The 22,104-nt window shown below is 42.4% G+C and overlaps 1 protein-coding gene across 2 annotated transcripts in view; it reads right to left on the bottom strand.

The window, feature by feature from the left end:
* Nucleotides 1-22,104, bottom strand: part of LOC147673876 (cytochrome P450 2D6-like) — a 429,037-nt gene that overhangs the window by 35,475 nt on the left and 371,458 nt on the right. For both annotated transcript variants that reach the window (XM_086947757.1, XM_086947756.1), the window contains 2 exons: nt 8,134-8,321; nt 3,306-3,447 (listed from right to left, as the gene is read on the bottom strand). In XM_086947757.1, coding sequence (XP_086803883.1) covers nt 3,306-3,447; nt 8,134-8,321 — 330 coding nt within the window. The remainder of the gene's footprint in view (nt 1-3,305; nt 3,448-8,133; nt 8,322-22,104) is intronic.

Below are 22,104 nucleotides of genomic sequence, written 5' to 3' on the forward strand. Positions count from 1 at the left end.
GCTTCTAACACCATGAGACCCAGCTATCTGGGACAGAATCTCACCTCAGACAAAAGACTTGCTCAGCATTCTCTCTATTTCACATGACACATGACACACATCCTCCTATTTAAAGAAGGTGTGCAGTTCCTATGTGAGTGTAGGGGGGGGGAAGACAGTTCTTTCTTCGTGAAGCCCTCACACACCCGAGAGGTGTCATGCCTCATCATATGGCGGTTGCCCCTTCTCAGGCCGGCACTGTAATGCTTGACGGGCTCCCGAAACTGGGGCTCTTTGTCGGAGATCTTTTGAACAAGAAGCCGTAAGGTGCGTGCGGTGTGGGGGCTGGATAGTACACATTGAGATGAAAAATTGATAAAATAGGTCTAGAGGAGTCCTCTAGAATCAAATTTTAATGGAAAGGTAGCTCTAGCCTAACTAAAAACCAGAGTTAGCCCCTGTCAGGATTATAATGGTCCTAAGGGGTGATCTATGTGTGGAAGGTCGACATGTTTCGTGCCTAGTCTAGTTTTGCCCCTAACGGGTCGATTGGCACTTCTTCAGGACCCTTTAAAGAAAATAGTGTATTTCGTGCACTGCCGCCTGGTATTCAGATATTAGTTATAAATTACCAGGGTAAGTAGAAATGCCCTAGTTGACGTGTACTAAGGAATTTAGTAGACCTGTTTGAAAGGGAACAAAACAGGGGCATGCGGGGTGGGAGGATTAAGCAATAGGTATTACTTGTAGTAGCAACACATCAAGCATTTAAGCATGAAATGAATATGCTTGTAGCATTTAGGAACAATGCACATGATTAGTGTTGAGGGTAGTAGTTCCGAGGCACCGTGGTCACGAGGTGGCTAGGGCGCTATAAGGGCACTGCATGTGAATGTGAGGTCTATCGTGACTGTAGAGAGAAATAAAGGAAGAAAGTGGTTTAGACTGGCATGCATGGCGATAAGGGGGATCTAACACTGTCAAGGCGAGAACTGTTGCTCGCTCGGCAGGTTAAGGTGTCAACCATCGGTGCTCTGTTATATGGTGTAATAATCCGCAGCCAGGGGCGCTATAGGGGCTGTGGTGGAGTCCAGGCGCTAAAAGTAAATCGGGCGTTGACAGATTGTAGACTGATAGGTGCGGGGAGGCGAGGCTAAATGCTCAAGTCGATTCAGCTAATCGGGACAAAAATACCCTGGTAACAGGGTGTCCCACAAGGTCTCAGCTATGGAGTTCCTCGGCGGCATCCAAAAGGTATCGTGATATTATTCATTTACACAGTTGCCGAGATAGCGAACCGCAGTGTGTGTGCTAGCGCAGGTCTAACTTTTAAGATGTGCGCGCGTGTAGGGGAGTGGAAAGTCATTGGAACGTTGACCTATTGCTTGACGAGTGCGGGGAGGAGAAGTTTGGTGCTCAAAATGAGTCAGCTAATCAGGACAAGGAGACCCTGCATATAGGGTGTCCCACATGGTCTCAGTAGAGGAGGACCTCGGCGGCGTTTCAATGGCGTCGTCATATTATCAATTTACCAAGTCGCCGCATTAGTTGAACGCGGTGTGAATGCAAAGGCCAGTTTCATTGCAGTTTCAAACACATCCTCCTATGAAATCATCAAACACATATGGCCACATGCATCAAAGTCCGGTTTTGCGATTCCTTATTTGCGATTTTTAGGGAATCGCAAATAAGGAATCGCAAAATGGGATGCATGATTTAAATCGCATACTATTTGCGATTCGGTAAAAATCACAATTTTTACAGAATCGCAAATATTATGCAAATTCTAATTTGCGATTTCGCAATTCCCATTGATTCCTATGGGCCAAAAGGCCCATAGGAATCAATGGGAAGGCATTGACATTTTGCGAATTTCAATTAGCGATTCGCAAAATGGTAATGCATTCCATGGGTCCTAAGGACATGTGTGCCTGTTACATGACAGTGCTTTAAAATGCAATTTTGAGCATTTTAATACATTTTCGCCAATTACCACGAGGTTTACCCTCGTGGTAATTTGCACCCCCTAATTGCGAATTCGCAATTTTAAAAGTAATCATGCATTGCTTTTAAGGAATCGCAAATTTGCGATTCCTTTAAAGCAATCACATTTTTGGAATTCGCTAAAAATAGCGATTTTTCCAAAAATGTTTGATGCATCCCAAAAATCTATTTAGGAATCGCAAACGGCCGAATTTACTGATTCGCACCGTTTGCACTTCCTAAATAGGTTGATGCATGTGGCCGATAGTTCAGTCAATAAATCGCACAGCCTCGTGCCTGAATCAATCTCCCAGTTACACCACAACTTCTGTGTCAATAACACTGATAGACCTCATAGCATCCCCCCAATCAGTATTCACTTCTTATTTTCTCACATCACATCAGTCAGGTGGTGCATCAATTTAGTAGCCGAAACAATCTGTACCCTCTTCCTGGTTGTGGGAGAAAACGATTCCTTCTCGCTTGTGGACTACCTCCAATTTCAGACTGTCGTTTTGGGAGCTGGTATCTTGCTCATTTTTAAATGTGCCCCGGCCCCTTGATTGCTAGATGGTGCAGAGATGCCAAGTCTACAAGCTCAGTGGGTACCTGGACTCTTACACAAAAGCAAACACACACTCAGATGATCTTTAAACCCTTATCCAAATGGTTTACACCAGAGGTTCTTAACCAGCGGTCTGGCAACTCCTGCTGAGTCTGTAAAGCCTACTTATTAAATATTTAATTAAATAATATTAACAGATTATTAAAGTGCATATAAATAAAAAAGAAGCATGTAAAATTGAACATTTCAAAACATTCTGTAAATGTGAAGAAATTTGAAATGGGAGTCTGAAAATGAAGTTGGTATCCTCAGATTGATTTGTGGAACAGTACAATCACATCAGACATAATACAGCATGGAAAATTGGTTGCCTTAATTGAATTTAGAAAAGATTCAACCTTCCCATTAAAATTGAGATTTTTTTATATTTGTTTGTTTTAATAAAATATTTCATTATTTGTGTATTGTTTTGTGGTTCGAATCATCGAAATTGCTTAAGCCTGGGTTCCTGATTTCTAGTAATGACTCAGTGGGGGTCAGTCGATTCCAATAATCATTCAATGGAGGTCCGCAGATTTCAGTAGTGATTACGTAGGGGTCCACAAAAGTAAAAAGTTTAAAAGCCACCTTTTAGTATTTTCAAGGTTGTGTTTACAGAATTATTTAATTATTCCTGGATATATTCTTGACAGCAGTAATGACGCTTTGGGAAGTCTTGACAGTAGCAATGTCCCTTGATGATCTATTACATTGGGAGATAAAAGAGAGCTAAATCTACCTGCTCCAAAAGGCATGAAGGCCTCCGGCTTCACAAACTCCCCCTTGTCATTCAGAAAATTTGAAGGATTAAATTCATGTGGAAACTTCCAGAGAGACTCTTCATGGTGAACTGAAGAAAGGTTGGTAATAATCTGTGTTCCCTGAGAGGTAAGAAAAAAATAGGTTATAAGGAAGACAGGATTATTTTTAGTAATGGGTTAGGTCTTCATAAAACAAACAATAAAGCAAATTAAAACTCTGTTTTATAATAACATTCATACTGCGGCTGTGCTGGTTTCTTCACTAAAGTGCTGCTGAGAGTGTCCCAGAAGACCAGGTCTCCATTTGTGCATGCCTGTGGAAGTTGGCTGGAGATACCAGAGGAGCCTCTGAAAGTGTACCCAGCAGGAGTGGCCCCACGTATTGTGAAGTGGTGGGGTGGGGGGAGGGGGGACACACCCCAAAAAAACAGAAGAATAAATAAAAAAAATAAAACTTACCTGATCCAACAGCCGCTGCTTGACTACCGATCCTCCCGTCCCGTCTAGGAACTGCTGAACACTGCGCAGGCTCCCAGCTGCCAATTACAGAGCTGCTCACATGCTGGAATACTATTCCCCTAAAGAAATGGGGTAACCCAAAAGGTACTGGACCTGGGTATTCTACTGATATGAACAAACAATGGTCCGAGACCTATATATTTCTAGACAAACAATGAATCAAAACTTATTCAGTTAAAGGGCATTTGTTATTTAAACAGCCCTGCGCAATTAATGATGAACACAAAAGAATGGCAACAGCAACAAACTCCAATTGTATATGCAATATTTTTAATCTATTGTCATATTCAAGATTTGAAAACCAATTCACGGTTTATACACATTGCCCCGTATTCGAGCATGCAGTATAGCAAAGGGTGTCAAAAGAACGTGAAGGTGATAAGGTGAAAAGAAAAGAAGTCACACAAGATTATAAATAAGATAATTTCAATAATTTACTAAAATATAAAATACTATTCCCAGCATGTGAGCAGTGATGGGATTGGTCTGAGTGCCTTGGTTTGGCTATCAGACATGGACTGGGAGCCTTTTTTTAGTTTCTCCACCCAGCTGTACAACACAGCTCGAGTGGAGAAAGGCTAAGTGCGCATGACAGTTTGGCCAGCCCCAGAGTGCCCACCACTCCCCCCCCTCCTCTCTGGTGCTGAAGTGTCAGAATGGGAGGCCATACCTTGCCCTCGGCCCGCAGCCTGCAGGGCTAAAAATAAAATGATACAATTGTTTAATTTTATTTTTGTCCTTTGCTGGCTTTCAGCAGGGGGGGGCGACGCTCCTCTGCCGTAACGGAGAAGCCTCCCCGGATACCTAGGCAGAGAAGGGAACGACAGGCTCTCCTTGAATGACAGCAATAGTGCCTGAAGTATGTTTGTGCTAGGTATGGGGAATGGCAGCAACTGAATGTGGCTGATTGGCTCTGTTCCTGCATGGAGGTGGCTGGCTGAGTACGCTAGAAGAGTGTTCTAGTAGGAGCTGAAGGAAGTCATCACCTTAGATTCAGAATATAGACCCTGCAAGCTCTGCAGGGGTGATCCTGAGGCAGACCCTCTCGGTTACCCAGGGGCTCTATGGGTGAGCACTGAACTGACCATCAATAGACACCCTCAACAGAGTTTCCAGTTCTCTAAACATTTCTGCAGCTTAGGAACGACCTGGAAAGAGAGAGATGTTATTTGGAATCTAAGCAAATAGGTTCATAGCTAGGTGTTGAGTGTCAGGTCTCCACTTCCCGTGGTGAAACATGGTCTGCTATCTCGGGGGACCTACCCTCCAATTTCCTTGTGATCTTAAAACATGCAACTATATATCATGGACAACACTTCTTGCTCAATTACTATCATTTATTCTCCTTGTGCAACTACTTTCAGAGCTGTATTCCCAAATAAACTACCTTCCACCCACTCACCCCCTTCCCCCACTAATTTACTTTCCCAGGCAAAGTCTATGACATTAGGCAGTCATAACTTTAAAGTATGTAAAATAATTGTTTTGGAAGTGAAGAGTTCCACTGGCCATTCCTCCCTTAATCTAGCGGAATGTATTTCTGGGGCTATCATTAACCTACTGTAGTTTTTTTTCTAATCTTTTTGGTCTGTGGGCCTCTGTTAATCTGCTAAATTCTCTTCCCTTCTCCAACAGCTGTATTGGGGGGAACCTCTGTTTTATTCCATATAGTTCTTTGGAGCCCAACTCCATTTAGAATCAAAGTTTCCATAAAGACTCTGAGGTGGGTGCAATTTATTATTCAAAAGTATCAAGGACCCAGATTTCAGCCATTTGTATTGGAACATTCCTGTTGCATTAACAATTTGTGACAGCCTAGGAGAAACGAGGCTAACACCATTTTCGATTTGTTAGGAGGTCATTCTGAGATGTTGACTCTAGGACATGCAGTATGCATACACATGGGTTTTCATTAAGAGACCAGCCCAATCAGGATTGCGGGGTCTACTGTGACTCCATGTTGTCATCTCCCTGCAGTGCGATGTCCTCTCAGATCTACAGCAAGGTCACTTGACACCTCTTCCTGCTCCAAGGACTGGACAGAGAGTGTGAGGAGGAGCCGGGCATTTCAGGTCAGGATAAAACTGGGACAGCATGGGCGGTGACAAGCCCCCCTGAAGTAGAGGAACACGTGTAATAGAGAAGTAACCTATTGTAAAGTACAGTTAGGGGAAATACCCGGCTCTGCTTTGTCTTTTACAGAGACGTTTTAAGGCATGGGCAAAGTAGGCTCTGGCCCAGGGCCCCAGCCTTTCAGGGGGCCCCCTGATAGAGAGTTCTCCGTTCTGCAGAGTCTTGCCCGGATTACCTCGAATAATGCTAAAACAGATTGTTTTAAATGTTGTTTTCCTTTCATTTATTGTTAATGTGGGTGATGTGTGAGAATCCATTACATAAAACGTGCAGACAAATGAGTTTATGTTTCAAGCTACAGCCATAAAATTGTTTCTTCTAGATTAAAAGAGGACCTCACACATTAGAAATGGGGAGGCGGGGGTGTCACAGATATTATTTGCAGTAATATTAGTGAGCAGCTGCTGTGTTACAATATTGAAAGCACACATCACTATCCCTGAGTATTTGATCTGAACACATTTAAAATGTGGACCATTGTATCTGTGCACTGTCAGTGACCTGGCCAAAGAGGGCATGAAAGAGCTGAAATTGGATCATAAATTTGAAGCTGTTCCGAACAGAGGCCCCCTAAAGCTGTTTGGTCCAGGGCCCCCAAAATCTTGAGATGTTCCTGGTCTTTTAGTCACTGCACACAGAACATTAGGTCAGGTGTTTTCCCCTGCTGGAACTAGTCAAAAAATCCAGGGGGAACCGCGGGTGTTACCACAGCAATCAAGTGATGTAATCTCTGAGAAATTCCCCACGTTTTAGGTGATCTCAGAGTTCAACTTGTAGTAATTGGTATCTCCGCCACGGATTACTAATACCCGGAGCATGGGTGCTGGGAAAGGGGATACCGGGCACTTGCTTTATTTTGTCTCACTTGTAATAGTTTCTTTGGTTGAAGAATACACTAGCACCTCAAAGAGAGGCAAAGCACTGTGAAGATGGGGAAATACAATATTGTAGAGAATCAAAAGAAACATTGTGAACCCCTCTAGAAGGTTCTTGTCATAACACGTTTTCATTTCACTTTTTATTGAGTTTTCTTTGGAAATATGACATAATTGTGAATCTAGTCTTTAGATATAGTACCTCAGCACCAGCTGACCTCTCTTAGTATATCCTTTAAAAAATATTTGAACTTCAATTATAGCTTAAACTATTCAGGCCCCTTATGCACTAGTCAGCTAAGGCAATACTAAGGAAAGGGGAGTTTGGAGAGAAGGGCAAGATGAATTTTACTCTTTGTAGCCAAGATTCAGTGCTTCTGAATTTCTATCCTTCACCCTCACCATGACACTGCACTGCAAATGACCAGCTCTTCAGGTGGGATATTGGATATTGTTAGTAGTCTGTGTGGGTAAAGAAGAAGATAGACGTGCTTCCTGCACCACACAGATCATAACTGGGGCCAGATTGAGGACTCTAGATTTAGGTCTTTATTTAGAGTTGGAAGGATGCAGGACATCTGCCATAAGTGGCGGATAACCCGTCCACCGTATTAAGAGTTCATTGATGTAAATGTCACTCTAAATATGGCAGAAGGGAATCTAGCACTTTTTGGCATATGTTCATCTCAGGCACACACTAATTAACACCTTTAGAGCCAGAATTTGTTGTAGTTCTTTTGAAGTCAGATATGTCTATTTGCAAATATCTGGAAAGGCAACACCATTGTTACACTCTGCACCTCTGGTAGAGAACTTAAACATTTATGAACCGCATTGGGTTTCGAGACGGTCACAGAAGGCACTTTTGAAGAAAGAAATTGCTGAATCAAAGCTCTAAAATCTTTCTTCTTCATGAAGAATGTTTTAACTGAGTCTCACTGTAAGGTAGGAGTAGCAGTAAGTAGAAGCAGGTTGGAGTTTCAGTTCATATCCAATGTCAAAATTATTTGTTTTGATGGCTCATACTTGATTATGTGCATAAAGATTAATTTTACGCTGTAACATCCTTTCTCTAACTTTTCATCCTAGTTTATTTCATAGTGATCATCCAGCCCAGAGTCCATCTTACAATATCAAGCAATTAGTGTTTTTATAATGAGAACCCTTGAAGATCAAAATGATGAAATATTGCTGGCACTGACAGGATCATCTATGCCTCTGGCCTCTACTACCAACTGTCTACTTCACATTTACATTTTCAAGTACTGCAATATCTTACCTTGGGGAGTACATATCCTGAAAAGTGGATCTCTTTCAAAGTAGCGTGAGGGACTCCAAGAGGGACAATGTTGCTAATACGCTGGATCTCATGCAGGACGGCCTGCGTGTAGGGCATTTTTGCCTTATCCTCATAATTCAATTGCTCACGGTCTCCAAAGACCTCCTCAATTTCTTTATGGCACCGAACTGAAAGAAATAAAAACATATTCATCCTTGGTGATCACCTTCCATCACAATTTTCCAAGGTGGCACAAACAACTTCTGGGTCACCCAACTACTATAAATTCTCATCCATGACCCCTTTACCCACTTCCCATGATAATATTAAGCGAGAAAAGAATTGTACTTACCGCAATGCTCTGCATCACGACAATCCTCACTTAAGTCATAAACATAGATTAATTCCAGCCTGTAGCGACCCATCAACATGTCTGGTGTGTGTGTGTGTATGTATATATATATATATATATATATATATATATATATATATATATATATATATATATATATATATATATATATATATATATATATATATATATATATATATTACCTACTGGCAGTCGCCAGTAGGTATATATAGTTAGGATTTTTTTGAATAGGGATTTCTGAAAATTCTATGTTGAATAACTTTGCGGTTAATGGACGGAATTGGCTGAAATTTTCAGGAAAATAGCACATTTCGTTTCTGAGCGTCTCCTGAAAGTTTGGGGGGGGTTTCGTCAAGCAGGGGCCGAGAAAAAAGGGGGGTCCAAAAACGTGTTTTTAACATTGAGTTTTCCATAGGGCGGTTGGACTCACTTTTAGCTCGAACGGCTGAATGGATTTCCACAAAACTTGGCAAAATTGTAGGGACTGGTAGCCCGATGTGCCTTTGCTATGTCTCAAGATATATGCTCCAGTGGTTTTTATAAAAATTAACTTTGAAAAATATATATTGGGCTACATTGGGCTATATATATGTTAGAGCCCAAATGTAGCCCAATGTAGCCCAATGTAGCCCAAAGATGGCCACCAGAGACAAAAAAAACAAATGTAGCCCAAATATCAGCCAGATGTAGCCCAACTATAGCCCAGTGACAGAATGTCCCAGAGTGTTCTAAAGAACAACTAGAGCGCTAACAGTCTTACTTATGGCAAAGGTATGGCACACCTGAAGTCATCTTGATTGGAATAAAGTGTTAACACTTAAAACATTTAATTTGCAAAGGAACAAAATGAGGGGGTTCATTTTGCCATAGAAATTATGATTAGTGCTGAAGAAAGAAAAATTAGGGCACATTTTGAGTGACTTCTCAAATCCTCTTATATTTAATTAAAAAAATTCTGATATGCAGTCTCCCAAGATGGCCACCAGAGACACAAGAGCCCAAATGTAGCCCAAATATCTGCCAGATGTAGCCCAACTATAGCCCAATGACAGAATGTCCCAGAGTGTTCTAAAGAACAACTAGAACGCTAACAGTCTTACTTATGACAAAAGTATGGCACACCTGAAGTCATCTTGATTGGAATAAAGTGGTAACTTTTAATACATTTAATTTGAAAAGGAACAAAATGAGGGGTTTCATATTGCCATAGAAATGTATATATATATATATATATATATATATATATATATATATATGAACACAAAATTGTAGCTGATCCTTTGGCTCTGTGTTGGCGGGCTCACGGCAGGGGTAGCCACCCCCTTCACATTCAACACAATCCACCAGCGTCTTCCTTCTAGCGATATCAGAAAGAAAAACACAGGAGCCATGGCCTCAGTAAGTGGTGCAGCTTAATGCGGATACAACGTCCTACGCGTTTCGGAGTAAGCCTACTCCTTCATCACGGGCAAACTTTGTGCATTACAGTGTGGATAATAAAGTAAAAAAACTATGTCACGTGATAAGAACATAAACAAAATACTTTGCTTTTAAACAATTTTCAAATTGGTGTTTGTACTAGCATTGAAAGTGACTGGAATATATACACATTAATCATTACGGCACTCCAAAAGCACATATTAAGCACATATTTTTGCACAATATAAGCATATTAGTTTAGTGACCCATGCCAGAAGAAATGACGTGAATCACCTAAAAAACCCTCTGCTTCGGGTAAAACATTTCGACTGCAAAAAGTTCAGTGATTATGCTTTCGAAATAACATAGAAAACTAAATTGCACTAATGAAATAATATAGTCATTCATTGTAAAATGAGCAACTCTACTTAGAGAGGATACGAACCCCTGACCTCAAAAGAGTAGTACACGGGGTGACCCAGCCCATTAAGCTATGTGATGTACCGCTTGCTGACGACTGAAAGTTAACCAGTCATCTTGTTAAATGTCTTGGCGGCAAGCCCAAGGCTAACATTACACCTTGCTTAGAAACAGTACTGCCCGAGTGGGCTAACAAAATTAAGTATAATTTAATGCAATATAAAAAATGAAAAACTATTGCCCCAGTGGGCCAAGTCCATAATATTGGAGACTCAATGCTCATAGTAAAGTTCATTCAAAATTTAAGTCAGTCATTTGATCAAGCCCCAGTGGGCTGGTGCTCTGTTGAATGCCAGCAAAATTCTCCTCAGTCACTGTTGGGTAAGTACTTGTAACACCTAAGACAATGATAAAGGCAAAGTCCTATTAAAATCTTCATAATAGAAAAAATGTATCATGAAGAACGTATCATGAAGAAAACACACACAATTCTAAAACAACATACAGAAGGTAATTGAGCAGCAAAATTATTACGACAACCTTTTCTGCTTCAATGTAAATGTACTGACAGTTCCTCGTCCATGTTCAACCCATGGGGCGCCGTGGTGTTAAATCTTATGATAAATTTGGACTCTAATTTCCTGAGTTCCAGAAGTCTATTCCCACCTCTTTTGTTCGGGGGGACACAATCAATAACGGCAAATTTCACGAGATTAGCATTGCTTTTGTGATGTTCGTGAAAATGCCGAGCTACTGGATAGGTTTTGTCATTTTTACCCACCGCTCTCAAATGTTCTAATACCCGCTTTTTACCCTTATGAATGGTACTCCCAATGTAGTATTTTGAACATGGGCATTTCAAAGTATAGATGGCATATTCAGTATTGCAGTTCAAATGCTTTTGTATAATCCATGGAGTTTCATTGCTGCTAAATTTAAGTGATTTTACACTGCTGCTAAATTTGCAGGCCTTACACTGATTACATGTAAAGAAACCTTTTACAGCATTGACTTTTTTGGGGTTAGGAATCATATTGCTGCACAATTGGTCACATAGTGACCTAGGTTTCTGGAATGTTAAGGATGGATGTTCACCTATGCAGTCCCTTAGATCATTGTCAGTTTTTAGAACTTCCCAAAATTTACTGAGGCTTCTTTTCACTTCCCACGCATGAGTACTGTAGGTGGTAATGAATCTTACTGTTTCTTCAGAATATATATATATATATAGATATTACCTACTGGCGGTCGCCAGTAGGTATATATAGTTAGGATTTTTTTGAATAGGGATTTCTGAAAATTCTATGTTGAATAACTTTGGCGTTGATGGACGGAATTGGCTGAAATTTTCAGGAAAATGGCACATTTTGTTTCTGAGCGTCCCCTGAAAGTTCGGGGGGGGGTTTCGTCAAGCGGGGGCCGAGAAAACAGGGGGGTTCCAAAACGTGTTTTTAACATTGAGTTTTCCATAGGGCGGTTGGACTCACTTTTAGCTCGAACGGCTGGATGGATTTCTATGAAACTTGGCAAAATTGTAGAGACTGTTTGCCCGATGTGCCTTTGCTAGGTCTCAAGATATGTGCTCCAGTGGATTTTGAGAAATTAACTTTCAAAAAAATATACATATCTGTGACAGCGTCCCAGACGCGTAACGGAACTTCGCGAGGAGAAGCGGATTGGCTCTCCGGTGACTGTCAACATTCTAAACAGTCCGGAGCGGCCGCCATCTTGTCTCTCGGTAGGATCGAGAGACAAGAGGTGGAAATAAACGAAGGGGGAAATGAATGAAAGGGGGCAAGGTAGACCCCTCCTGACCTCCTAGGATTGATGTGGGGGCTATTAAAGGGCCCCGCGGGGCAAAAAAATAAAATAATTTTTTTTCGATTTTTCGCGGTGGAAGCGCTACCTGGTACGCGAACCGGGTAGCTCACCGGTAGCGTAACGGGAGTCCGCCATCTTGTGTTTCGGACGAATTTAGTCACAAGATGGAGGATTAAACAATGTTGGGAATGGGTATAAGGGGGCACGGGAGACATATCCTGACCCCCTAGGTTTTCTGAGGTTGGCTGAGGAGGCCCATATATGTAAAAAACCCCCCCTTTTTTTTCAAATTTTCGCACGGTTAGCGCCCGGTCCGCGCATTGGGTAGCGTTGCGGAAAGCGTAACAAGGGGAAAACCAAGGGAAATAGTAAAATAATATTTTAGAGTGCTTTGAGGTAGGGTAGCTCTGAATAGAGCTGTTGTGTTGTGTGGGTGATGTAAGTAACAACATGTAGGTACCAATGAAGAGTCTAAAATTCAATGTACACCGTCTCCTCTGTAGATATTTTGTATGTTCTAATATGGGTTATTTAAATGTAAATGTGTGGAAAAGCACTTCATGCTTTAAAGCAATTGTATTTTTGAACTGATTGTTCTTTCCTCTTAGTCCTCCTCTTTGGTTTTTTTCCCCACACTCTTCTTCAGCATGATAGTTGATAAATTTGTTCCCTCAAAAAATTTATATACATAAAACAATTATATTAAATACATATAAAATATATTTTTCCTTTAAAAGAAGAATACATTTTACAGCTTTTGATATTTGCTATTAAAAAACCATTGAAATTCACTGAAAAAACCATAGGTTATAGACCATATATAGTTAGGAATTAGCATTTACAAAACCTTGAAAATTCACTGAAAAAACCATAGGTTATAGACCATATAAAGCCCAATGACAGAATGTCCCAGAGTGTTCTAAAGAACAACTAGAACGCTAATAGTCTTACTTATGACAAAAGTATGGCACACCTGAAGTCATCTTGATTGGAATAAAGTGGTAACACTTAATACATTTAATTTGAAAAGGAACAAAATGAGGGGTTTCATTGTGCCATAGAAATGATATATATATATATATATATATATATATATATATATATATATATATATATATATATATATATATATATATATATATATATATATATATATATATATATATATGTTAGACCCGGCTCCCTGGCCGGCCAAGACTCGCGTCGAGGTCAGTCAGGGATCGCCAGTTCTAAGTGTCAGGGCAAGGGAGTTACACGCCAAGATAACCCCTACTCGCCCTCTAGGTAACGTGGCGCGAGCAGTCAAGGCTAAACTTGGAGGCGATGTAAGTTAAGTATTTGCGCACGCACCCCAGCAACAACACCCAAGGCCCACCACAAAGAAACACTCCACACAAGGTTATGTAAAAATAGCCTTTGTATTATAAAAATATACATCAGATAAAACACACATCTTATTACACGGTGCCAACAGACACGGGCGGAATTTACAAGGGATATTTGTACAGGACAGGGCCACATGGACCACTGTCAAGGGTATCAGCACTTTTAGAAATAATTACTGTAGCACAAAATATAAAAGTAGAGCATACAACCAGTAATCACTGGTAACAGGACCTCTCTAGCACCACCTGTACTAGGGAGAAAACAACCACCTACATGTCACAATACCTATAGGGGTGCAAGGATAAAACACATGATGTATCAACATTCAGAGGTGTAAAGGCACATGACGCATAAGCAATACATTCAGAGGTGCAGAATCAATAACCATTACCCCATACTCACAAGTCACCACCTGTGACTGTCCCGGTGTCCCAATGTCAGGGCCTAAACGTGGCAGTTGCCCACAAAGTGCTGGGCAACTGGAGCAGGGAAATTTAGCACAAAGTTAGAGCCTCTCTGGGCTCAAAGAACCACCACTGTGGCACTGCGGAGCCTCACTGGACTCCCAGACAAGAAATGATCCCCTCAGAGTCTCTCTCAGGCTCTCAGACAAGGGGGGGCACTCGAGCCTCTCAGGGCTCGCAAAGCAAAAGGCAGGCTGGAGCCTCACTGGACTCCAAGCCAATGGTGCAGCCTCGCTGGGCTGTGGGGTCCCTCTCTCTGGGGACCCGGGGTACGGACAAATGCTCCTCAAGAGCCTCGCAGGCTCATGGACGAAATGCCCCTCAGAGCCTCTCTGGGCTCTTAGTAAATGTGCTCACGAGCCTCTCTGGCTCGTCAAACAAGAAAGGCGCTGGTCGTTGGGGCCTCTCTGGCTCGGGTTGGAGTCCCCCTCTTGGGGACTCGGGTCACTCACAAATGCCCCCTAAGAGCCTTTCAGGCTCAACACAAAGGCGCGAGGTCGCGCTACCGAGAGGGGGCGGGGCGGACACCGGCAATGTGTCCCGACGCTCCCCCCCTCCTCTGCAGGCACCTACCGGGTTGCGCTGGTCTCTCCAGCGGAGGCGGGTCTCTCCCGCTGGTCCCGGGGCTCTCCTTCCCTCTCGGGGAGCCTCGGCAGGCTCTCTCGCGGCTCGGCGAGGGAGGCGGGACTTCCGGTTGGCCTTTCCGGGGCCGCGCTCTGATTGGCCGGCCGGCCGGAGCACTTCCGGGTCGTCGCGGGCAGCGCGGCGGCCCGTTTTAGGCAGGCAGGCGGCTTCCCAGGATCCGAGGAGTGGGCTCCCTCGTGAATCCAATAAATCACGGACCTGGGCAAAACAATACGGCAATGAGCGGGGGTGGCACCCGCGCCGTCAAACCACCACACGGGGCGATCGGAGGCCGGGTGGGCACCGGCCTCTGCAGACCACAGCACTCCCAAGCGCTGCAGGCACAAATAAGCGCTCGTAAGCGCTAAACAGCAGCAAAAGCGCTCCCAGGCGCTAGGGGCAAAATCCAGCGCTCTCCAAGCGCTAGGCAGGCGATCTCCACGCTCCCAGCGCTGTAGGGCAGAGAGCAGCGCTCTTAGGCTGCAGGAAAGAAGTCCTCAGGGCTCCCCAGCACTGGGGGACAGGACAGGGCTCCAGCAGGGCTGGAGGCAGGCAGGGGGGGCAAGGCTGGGCCAGAGCCAGCACACTGGGTCTCCAGGCAGGGAGACTCCCCAAGTGGCGGTCCTTCTGGCCCCAGCAGCGGCACAAGCCCCCTCTGGCAGGATTCAAAAGAAGAACCTTTTCTAAGGGGTCACAGCCCCTTCTTATACTAACAAATCCTTTGTTACAATGTGCAGGGTGGGGGGAAAACCAGTCGCAGCTGGTTCTGGAGCACTCTTGATGGCCCAACCACCCATTCCTTTCACTGGGGAGGCTAGGGTCATTAGACACACCACAGGGGGGCGGAGCCAGCATTGTGTGGGGAAAACCCAGCCCATCCAGGACCCAGGTACACTCCTCCCACACATCACTCATGCTAATCTCCCACTCACCACCGGGCAGACCCATCCAGACTTCCTGGAGCCTGGCATGCCAGCCAGCTCCAGCCAATCACGCTCCAGCACCCTCACTGCACACGTATCTCAATGTCCAGAAGTAGCACTTCCCAACTAGACACACACATGCCGCAGACACCATCTTGCAGCATTTACTCTCACGAGTTCAGGCATACCAAACTCGAGCCTGCACTCCCCACGCATCAGGAACTACCAGGGATACACACATTCCCCATGCATTCCTATGGGAGGGCAGGCCAGCCATACTACACGCACGCACTTTCACTCTGGGACCCAGGGGAAAGTGCGCAGAGACCCAAAAATCACTGACACAGGGTCACAAATAAGGCAAAAAGTCTAGGGGTGAACCTGCCCTGCGGGCCAAGTCCAACAATATATATATATATTCACTGAAAAAAACATAGGTTATAGACCATATATAGTTGGGAATTAGCATTTACAAAACCTTGAAAATTCACTGAAAAAACCATAGGTTATTGACCATATATAGTTAGGAATTAGCATTTACAAAACCTTATTTTACTCACAAAAAACCATTGAAATTCGCATATATAGTTAGTTGCACTAACTATATATCGCGCACCCGCAATCCACTGCTGATGATGTCACATATTACATCATTCATGATATGGTCAGTGACATCACTGATGACATCACTGATGACATCTCAAATGACATCACTGATGACATCTCAAATCGGACACCTTTTGGAATCCATTTCACAATTTGTTTATAACATTGTTGAAGTTATTTTTCGAGTTCTAATATAGTTATGATTGAGTTTCGTTTATAATTATTGTTTAATAAAAGTTACAAAAAAAAAACTACATACTTCTTTTATTTTGTGGGGGAGGTCCACAATAAAAATAATGTTGAAATACTATAGTAAGATAGTGAAGACTAGGATTGAAAACTACTGAGTTCTAACTAACAGATATAATAAAAATAACGGTGAGACCTTTCAAATAAATATATAAAAAATATGACTATTAATACTGTACTAAAGTACAGCAGTGGATGACACACGAACTGGGAAAAGAAAGCGACAGATTTACTAACTTATAGAAAGAAAGGTTTGCTTGTTGAACTTGAAGAAAAAGAAAACGTGAGCTTCGAAACGACGCTGAGCATGCCAAGAGAGTACAACTGCTACACCCCAAAAAAAAAAAGAAAGCTTTTCATACTATCATAGAAATGAAGGAGCATATTATCAACAAAAGGCGATACATTATAGCCGGTTTTATCAACAGGAAACTGCAGATAAAGCGGCGATAATGTGCTTGATAATAGGCCCTTGTAACTTCCCATAGCAGCCCAGGTTCTGGTGTTAACCTGGGCTCCTATGGGTATTCACAAGGGCATATTATCAAGCCCATTATCGCCGCTTTATCAGCAGTTTCCTGCCGATAAAAGCGACAATAATGTATCACCTTTTGTTGATAATATGGCTCATTGCTCTTTTTTTGACCAGTAAACTTAAGTGCATATTATCAAGGACCTCTGTTACAATTATCGCCATTTTATTGGCAAGAAACTGCCGATAAAACTGTGATAATGACCAAGATAATACAGCCTTGTTATTTCCCATAGAAGCACATGTTACCACCATATCATAGGCTTCTACGGCAATTAACAAGGACATATTATCAATCCCACCCTCCCAACATTAATAAAAAACCATAGGCCCTTGTAAATTCCCATGGCAGTCCAAGTTCTGATGTTAAGCTGGGATGCTATGGTTAGTCACAAGGGCATATTATCAAGCCCATTATCGCCGCTTTATCGGCAGTTTCCTGCCAATAAAAGCGACGACAATGTATCGCCTTTTGTTGATAATATGGCCCATTGCTCTTTTTTTTGAGCAGTAAATTTAGGTGCATATTATCAAGGACCGGTGTTAAAATTATCGCCGTTTTATTGGCAGGAAACTGCCGATAAAACGGCGATAATGAGCTTTAAGATACAATCCTTGTTATTTCCCATAGAAACCCATGTTAACACCAGAACATAGGCTTCTATGGGAATGTACTAGGACATATTATGAAGCCCACTCTCCCAACATAAATAAAAAACTCCAGACAATGCAGGTACCCGGAGCTGGAAGGACATTTTACATATCACTGCCCCAGAAATGTGGCGTTCCCCGTGACGTGTACGGGGAGAGAGAGAGAGAGAGAGCTCAAACATATATATTTTTTTAAAATACCCGAGGGGTGCCGCTCACCAAGACTGCGGGGAATACGACCGTAACCCCCCGCATACTTCAAAATGTAACCAGAGGAGTTCCGTTCCCCAGTGCTCGGGCACCTTACAAGCCCCCCATTATGCAGAAAAATTGCCCCCATAATTTGCCCCTCCGGGACCTATTGAATAAAACGGACTTCTATGTTTTTTTCACCTTTTCCACCACGTACAAGTACTGCACGAGTACCCCTCCATTTTCTTATTTAAAAAATTGAGCCTAAAGTTCCATGTACCACCCCCGACCAAGACTATAGGCTCAGAATGTTTCTACCCTGACGCGTTTCCTTATTTCTCAACTTTGTTTTACTGTTTTCTTCTGACTCTGCTCTCCCGACAAACAACATGGCTGCCAACACTTCCTGGTTTGGAGTATTAACAGCCAATCAGCATGCGGCTCCTACGCGTAATTGTACGTATTTCCACACGCGTATGCATAAATTTTTCTTTAAAATAAAATAAAAAAATAGAGCCTAAACATCCATGTACGACCCCCTGAGCAAGCCTAGAGGGTAAGAATGTCTCTACCCTACCCCTTTCCCTTATTTCTCAACTTTGTTTTACTGTTTTCTTGTGACTCGGTTCTAGCGAAAAACAAGATGGCCACCAACATTTCCTGGTTTTGAGTGTTGACAGACAGTTCACAGCCAATCAGCATGCAGCTCGCGCTCGTAATTGAACAGATTTCAGTACGCGTGCTGAACTCCGTCTCTAGATATCACTATGATTTTACTTGTAATTTTCCTAGAAACTATTGAACGGATTTACAGCATTTAACAAAAAGCACAATCTGCGAACAGAACTCTACCTCTCTGCCAAATTTTGTGTAATTCCGTTCAGGCTGTGGCCCTGGCTAAAGGTCCCTATAACAAATTGCATGGGGAAAACATGTTTTGGGACCCCCTTTTTTCTCGGCCCCCACTTGACGAATCACCTCCAAACTTTCAGGGAAGGAGCGGAACTGAGCAGGCCATTTTCTTGGAGAAATTCACGAAGATTCGTCCACCAGCGCCAAAGTTATTCCCAACAGAATGTTGTGGATTTCCTATGGAAGCTAGGTCCTAACTATAACTACCTACTGACGTGTTTTCCCCATGTTAATATCCATAGGACGATTAGACATGGCTACAGCCCGAACCGCTGAACGGAATGACACCAAATTTGGGAAAATAGTAGGGTCTGTTACGCAGATCACGCTTTTGGTTAAATGGCGTACATCCCTCCAGTAGTTCCTGAGAAAATCAAAAGAAAATATATATATATATATATCTGGGCGGAGCCTAACCACACATCTCATCGTGAGATCTGATTGGCAGCCATCTTGGGACCAATATACATGATAGTACCTCATTAAAAAGCATTGCAGTTAATAGAAGGTTTTAGGACTTTAGTTACATTATAAATCATTTGTTGATGGTACCATACTCATTTTAGGAATTGTGGTGAGTTCTAAGGTGATTTTACCATGTGAAAAAGCCTTCTGCTGGGATATCATGAATCATGTTTGAAAGAAAAATATTATCTCATGCTTTTCCCACAGTGGTTTGGAAGGGGATCTATAAGCTAAACTGAAAGCATATTTTCTGTAAATTCACATTATCTTTCTCAGTCATGTGAGAATGAAGTCTGACATTCTCAGTAAAACATGTACATCCAACAAGGACAGAGACTGTCAGTTGATTCCTTAGTGTTCTACTGCAGCTTCCCAGAGTGTTCTAAAGAACAACTAGAGCACTAACAGTCCTACTTATTACAAAGGTATGGCACACCTGAAACCATCTTGATTGGAATAAAGTGGTAACTCTTAAAACATTTAATTTAAAAAGGAACAACATAAGGGGTATATTTTGCCATAGAAAGTATGATTAGTGCTGCAGAAAGAAAAATTAGGGCACATTTTGAGTGACTTCTCAAATCCTTTTCTATTTCATTAACCCCTTCGATGCTGATGACGAGCTCAGCTCGTCATCACCCACGGGTGTCGTGTGCTGATGACAGCTGAGCTTGTCATGGTGCCACTAAAATGGCATTTTCCAGCACAAGGGGGGGAAAACGCCTAGCAGCCAAGTGGTTAAAGAATTCTGACATGCAGTCTCCCAAGATGACCACCAGAGACAAAAGAGCCCAAATGTAGCCCAAATATCACCCAGATGTAGCCCAAGTATAGCCCAATGACAGAATGTCCCAGGGTGTTCTTAAGAACAACTAGAGCGCTAACAGTCTTACTTATGACAAGAGTATGGCACACCAGAAGCCATCTTGATTGGAATGAAGTGGTAAGTCTGAAAACATTTAATTTAAAAAGGAACAAAATGAGGGGGTTCATTTTGCCATAGAAAGTATGATTAGTGCTGCAGAAAGAAAAATTAGGGCACATTTTGAGTGACTTCTCAAATCCTTTTCTATTTCATTAACCCCTTCGATGCTGATGACGAGCTCAGCTCGTCATCACCCACGGGTGTCGTGTGCTGATGACAGCTGAGCTTGTCATGGTGCCACTAAAATGGCATTTTCCAGCACAAGGGGGGGAAAACGCCTAGCAGCCAAGTGGTTAAAGAATTCTGACATGCAGTCTCCCAAGATGACCACCAGAGACAAAAGAGCCCAAATGTAGCCCAAATATCACCCAGATGTAGCCCAAGTATAGCCCAATGACAGAATGTCCCAGGGTGTTCTTAAGAACAACTAGAGCGCTAACAGTCTTACTTATGACAAGAGTATGGCACACCAGAAGCCATCTTGATTGGAATGAAGTGGTAAGTCTGAAAACATTTAATTTAAAAAGGAACAAAATGAGGGGGTTCATTTTGCCATAGAAAGTATGATTAGTGCTGCAGAAAGAAAAATTAGGGCACATTTTGAGTGACTTCTCAAATCCTTTTCTATTTCATTAACCCCTTCGATGCTGATGACGAGCTCAGCTCGTCATCACCCACGGGTGTCGTGTGCTGATGACAGCTGAGCTTGTCATGGTGCCACTAAAATGGCATTTTCCAGCACAAGGGGGGGAAAACGCCTAGCAGCCAAGTGGTTAAAGAATTCTGACATGCAGTCTCCCAAGATGACCACCAGAGACAAAAGAGCCCAAATGTAGCCCAAATATCACCCAGATGTAGCCCAAGTATAGCCCAATGACAGAATGTCCCAGGGTGTTCTTAAGAACAACTAGAGCGCTAACAGTCTTACTTATGACAAGAGTATGGCACACCAGAAGCCATCTTGATTGGAATGAAGTGGTAAGTCTGAAAACATTTAATTTAAAAAGGAACAAAATGAGGGGGTTCATTTTGCCATAGAAAGTATGATTAGTGCTTCAGAAAGAAAAATTAGGGCACATTTTGAGTGACTTCTCAAATCCTCTTCTGTTTAATTAAAAAATTCTGACAGGCAGGCTGAAATATGAACGTTCAATACCAGCAGCAGGCTTCCCTGGTGAGCAGTAGCTTTACTACAGTGATCTAATAAGCAACTAGCGTGCTAACATTCTGAATTCATGGCAAGTGTGTGTCACATCTGAATGCTTTCTTGATGGAATCAAAGTAGAAAACTGAAAGTATTTCCTACTGAGGATACTATAGTAAATGAGGAAATTAGGTAACTTCATAACAAATAAGTCTCCCAAGATGGCCACCAGAGACAAAATAGCCCAAATGTGGCACAAATATCCCCCAGATGTAGCCCAACTATAGTCCAATGACAGAATGTCCCAGAGTGTTCTAAAGAACAACTAGAGTGCTAACAGTCTTACTTATGACAAAAGTGTGGCACACCTGAAGTCATCTTGATTGGAATAAAGTGGTAACACTTACAACATTTAATTTGCAAAGGAACAAAATGAAGGGGGTCATTTTGCCATATAAATTATGATTAGTTCTGAAGAAAGAAAAATTAGCGCACATTTTGACGTCTCAAATCCTCTTCTATTTCATTAAAAAAATTCTGACATGCAGACTGAAACATGCACTTTGAATACCAGCAGCAGACTTCCCTGGTGAGCAGTAGCTTTACTACAGTGATCTAATGAGCAACTAGAGTGCTAACATTCAGAATTTATGGCAAATATGTGACACATCTGAATGCCTTCTTGATGAAACCAAAGTAAACAAGCATTGAAAATGCAATAGATCTCGCCCTCGTTTAAGTTAAAGCCATTCTGTTTGTAATGAAGTGGCTTTTTAGCTTTGCTTTTATTAGTGTTTTTCAAACTTTCATGTAAATAACATGCATATGTATGCATATATGTATATGTATGGATGCATTTATATTT

This window comes from Lissotriton vulgaris, chromosome 12 (assembly GCF_964263255.1).
Source record: "Lissotriton vulgaris chromosome 12, aLisVul1.2, whole genome shotgun sequence".
Taxonomy (NCBI): Eukaryota; Metazoa; Chordata; class Amphibia; order Caudata; family Salamandridae; genus Lissotriton; species Lissotriton vulgaris.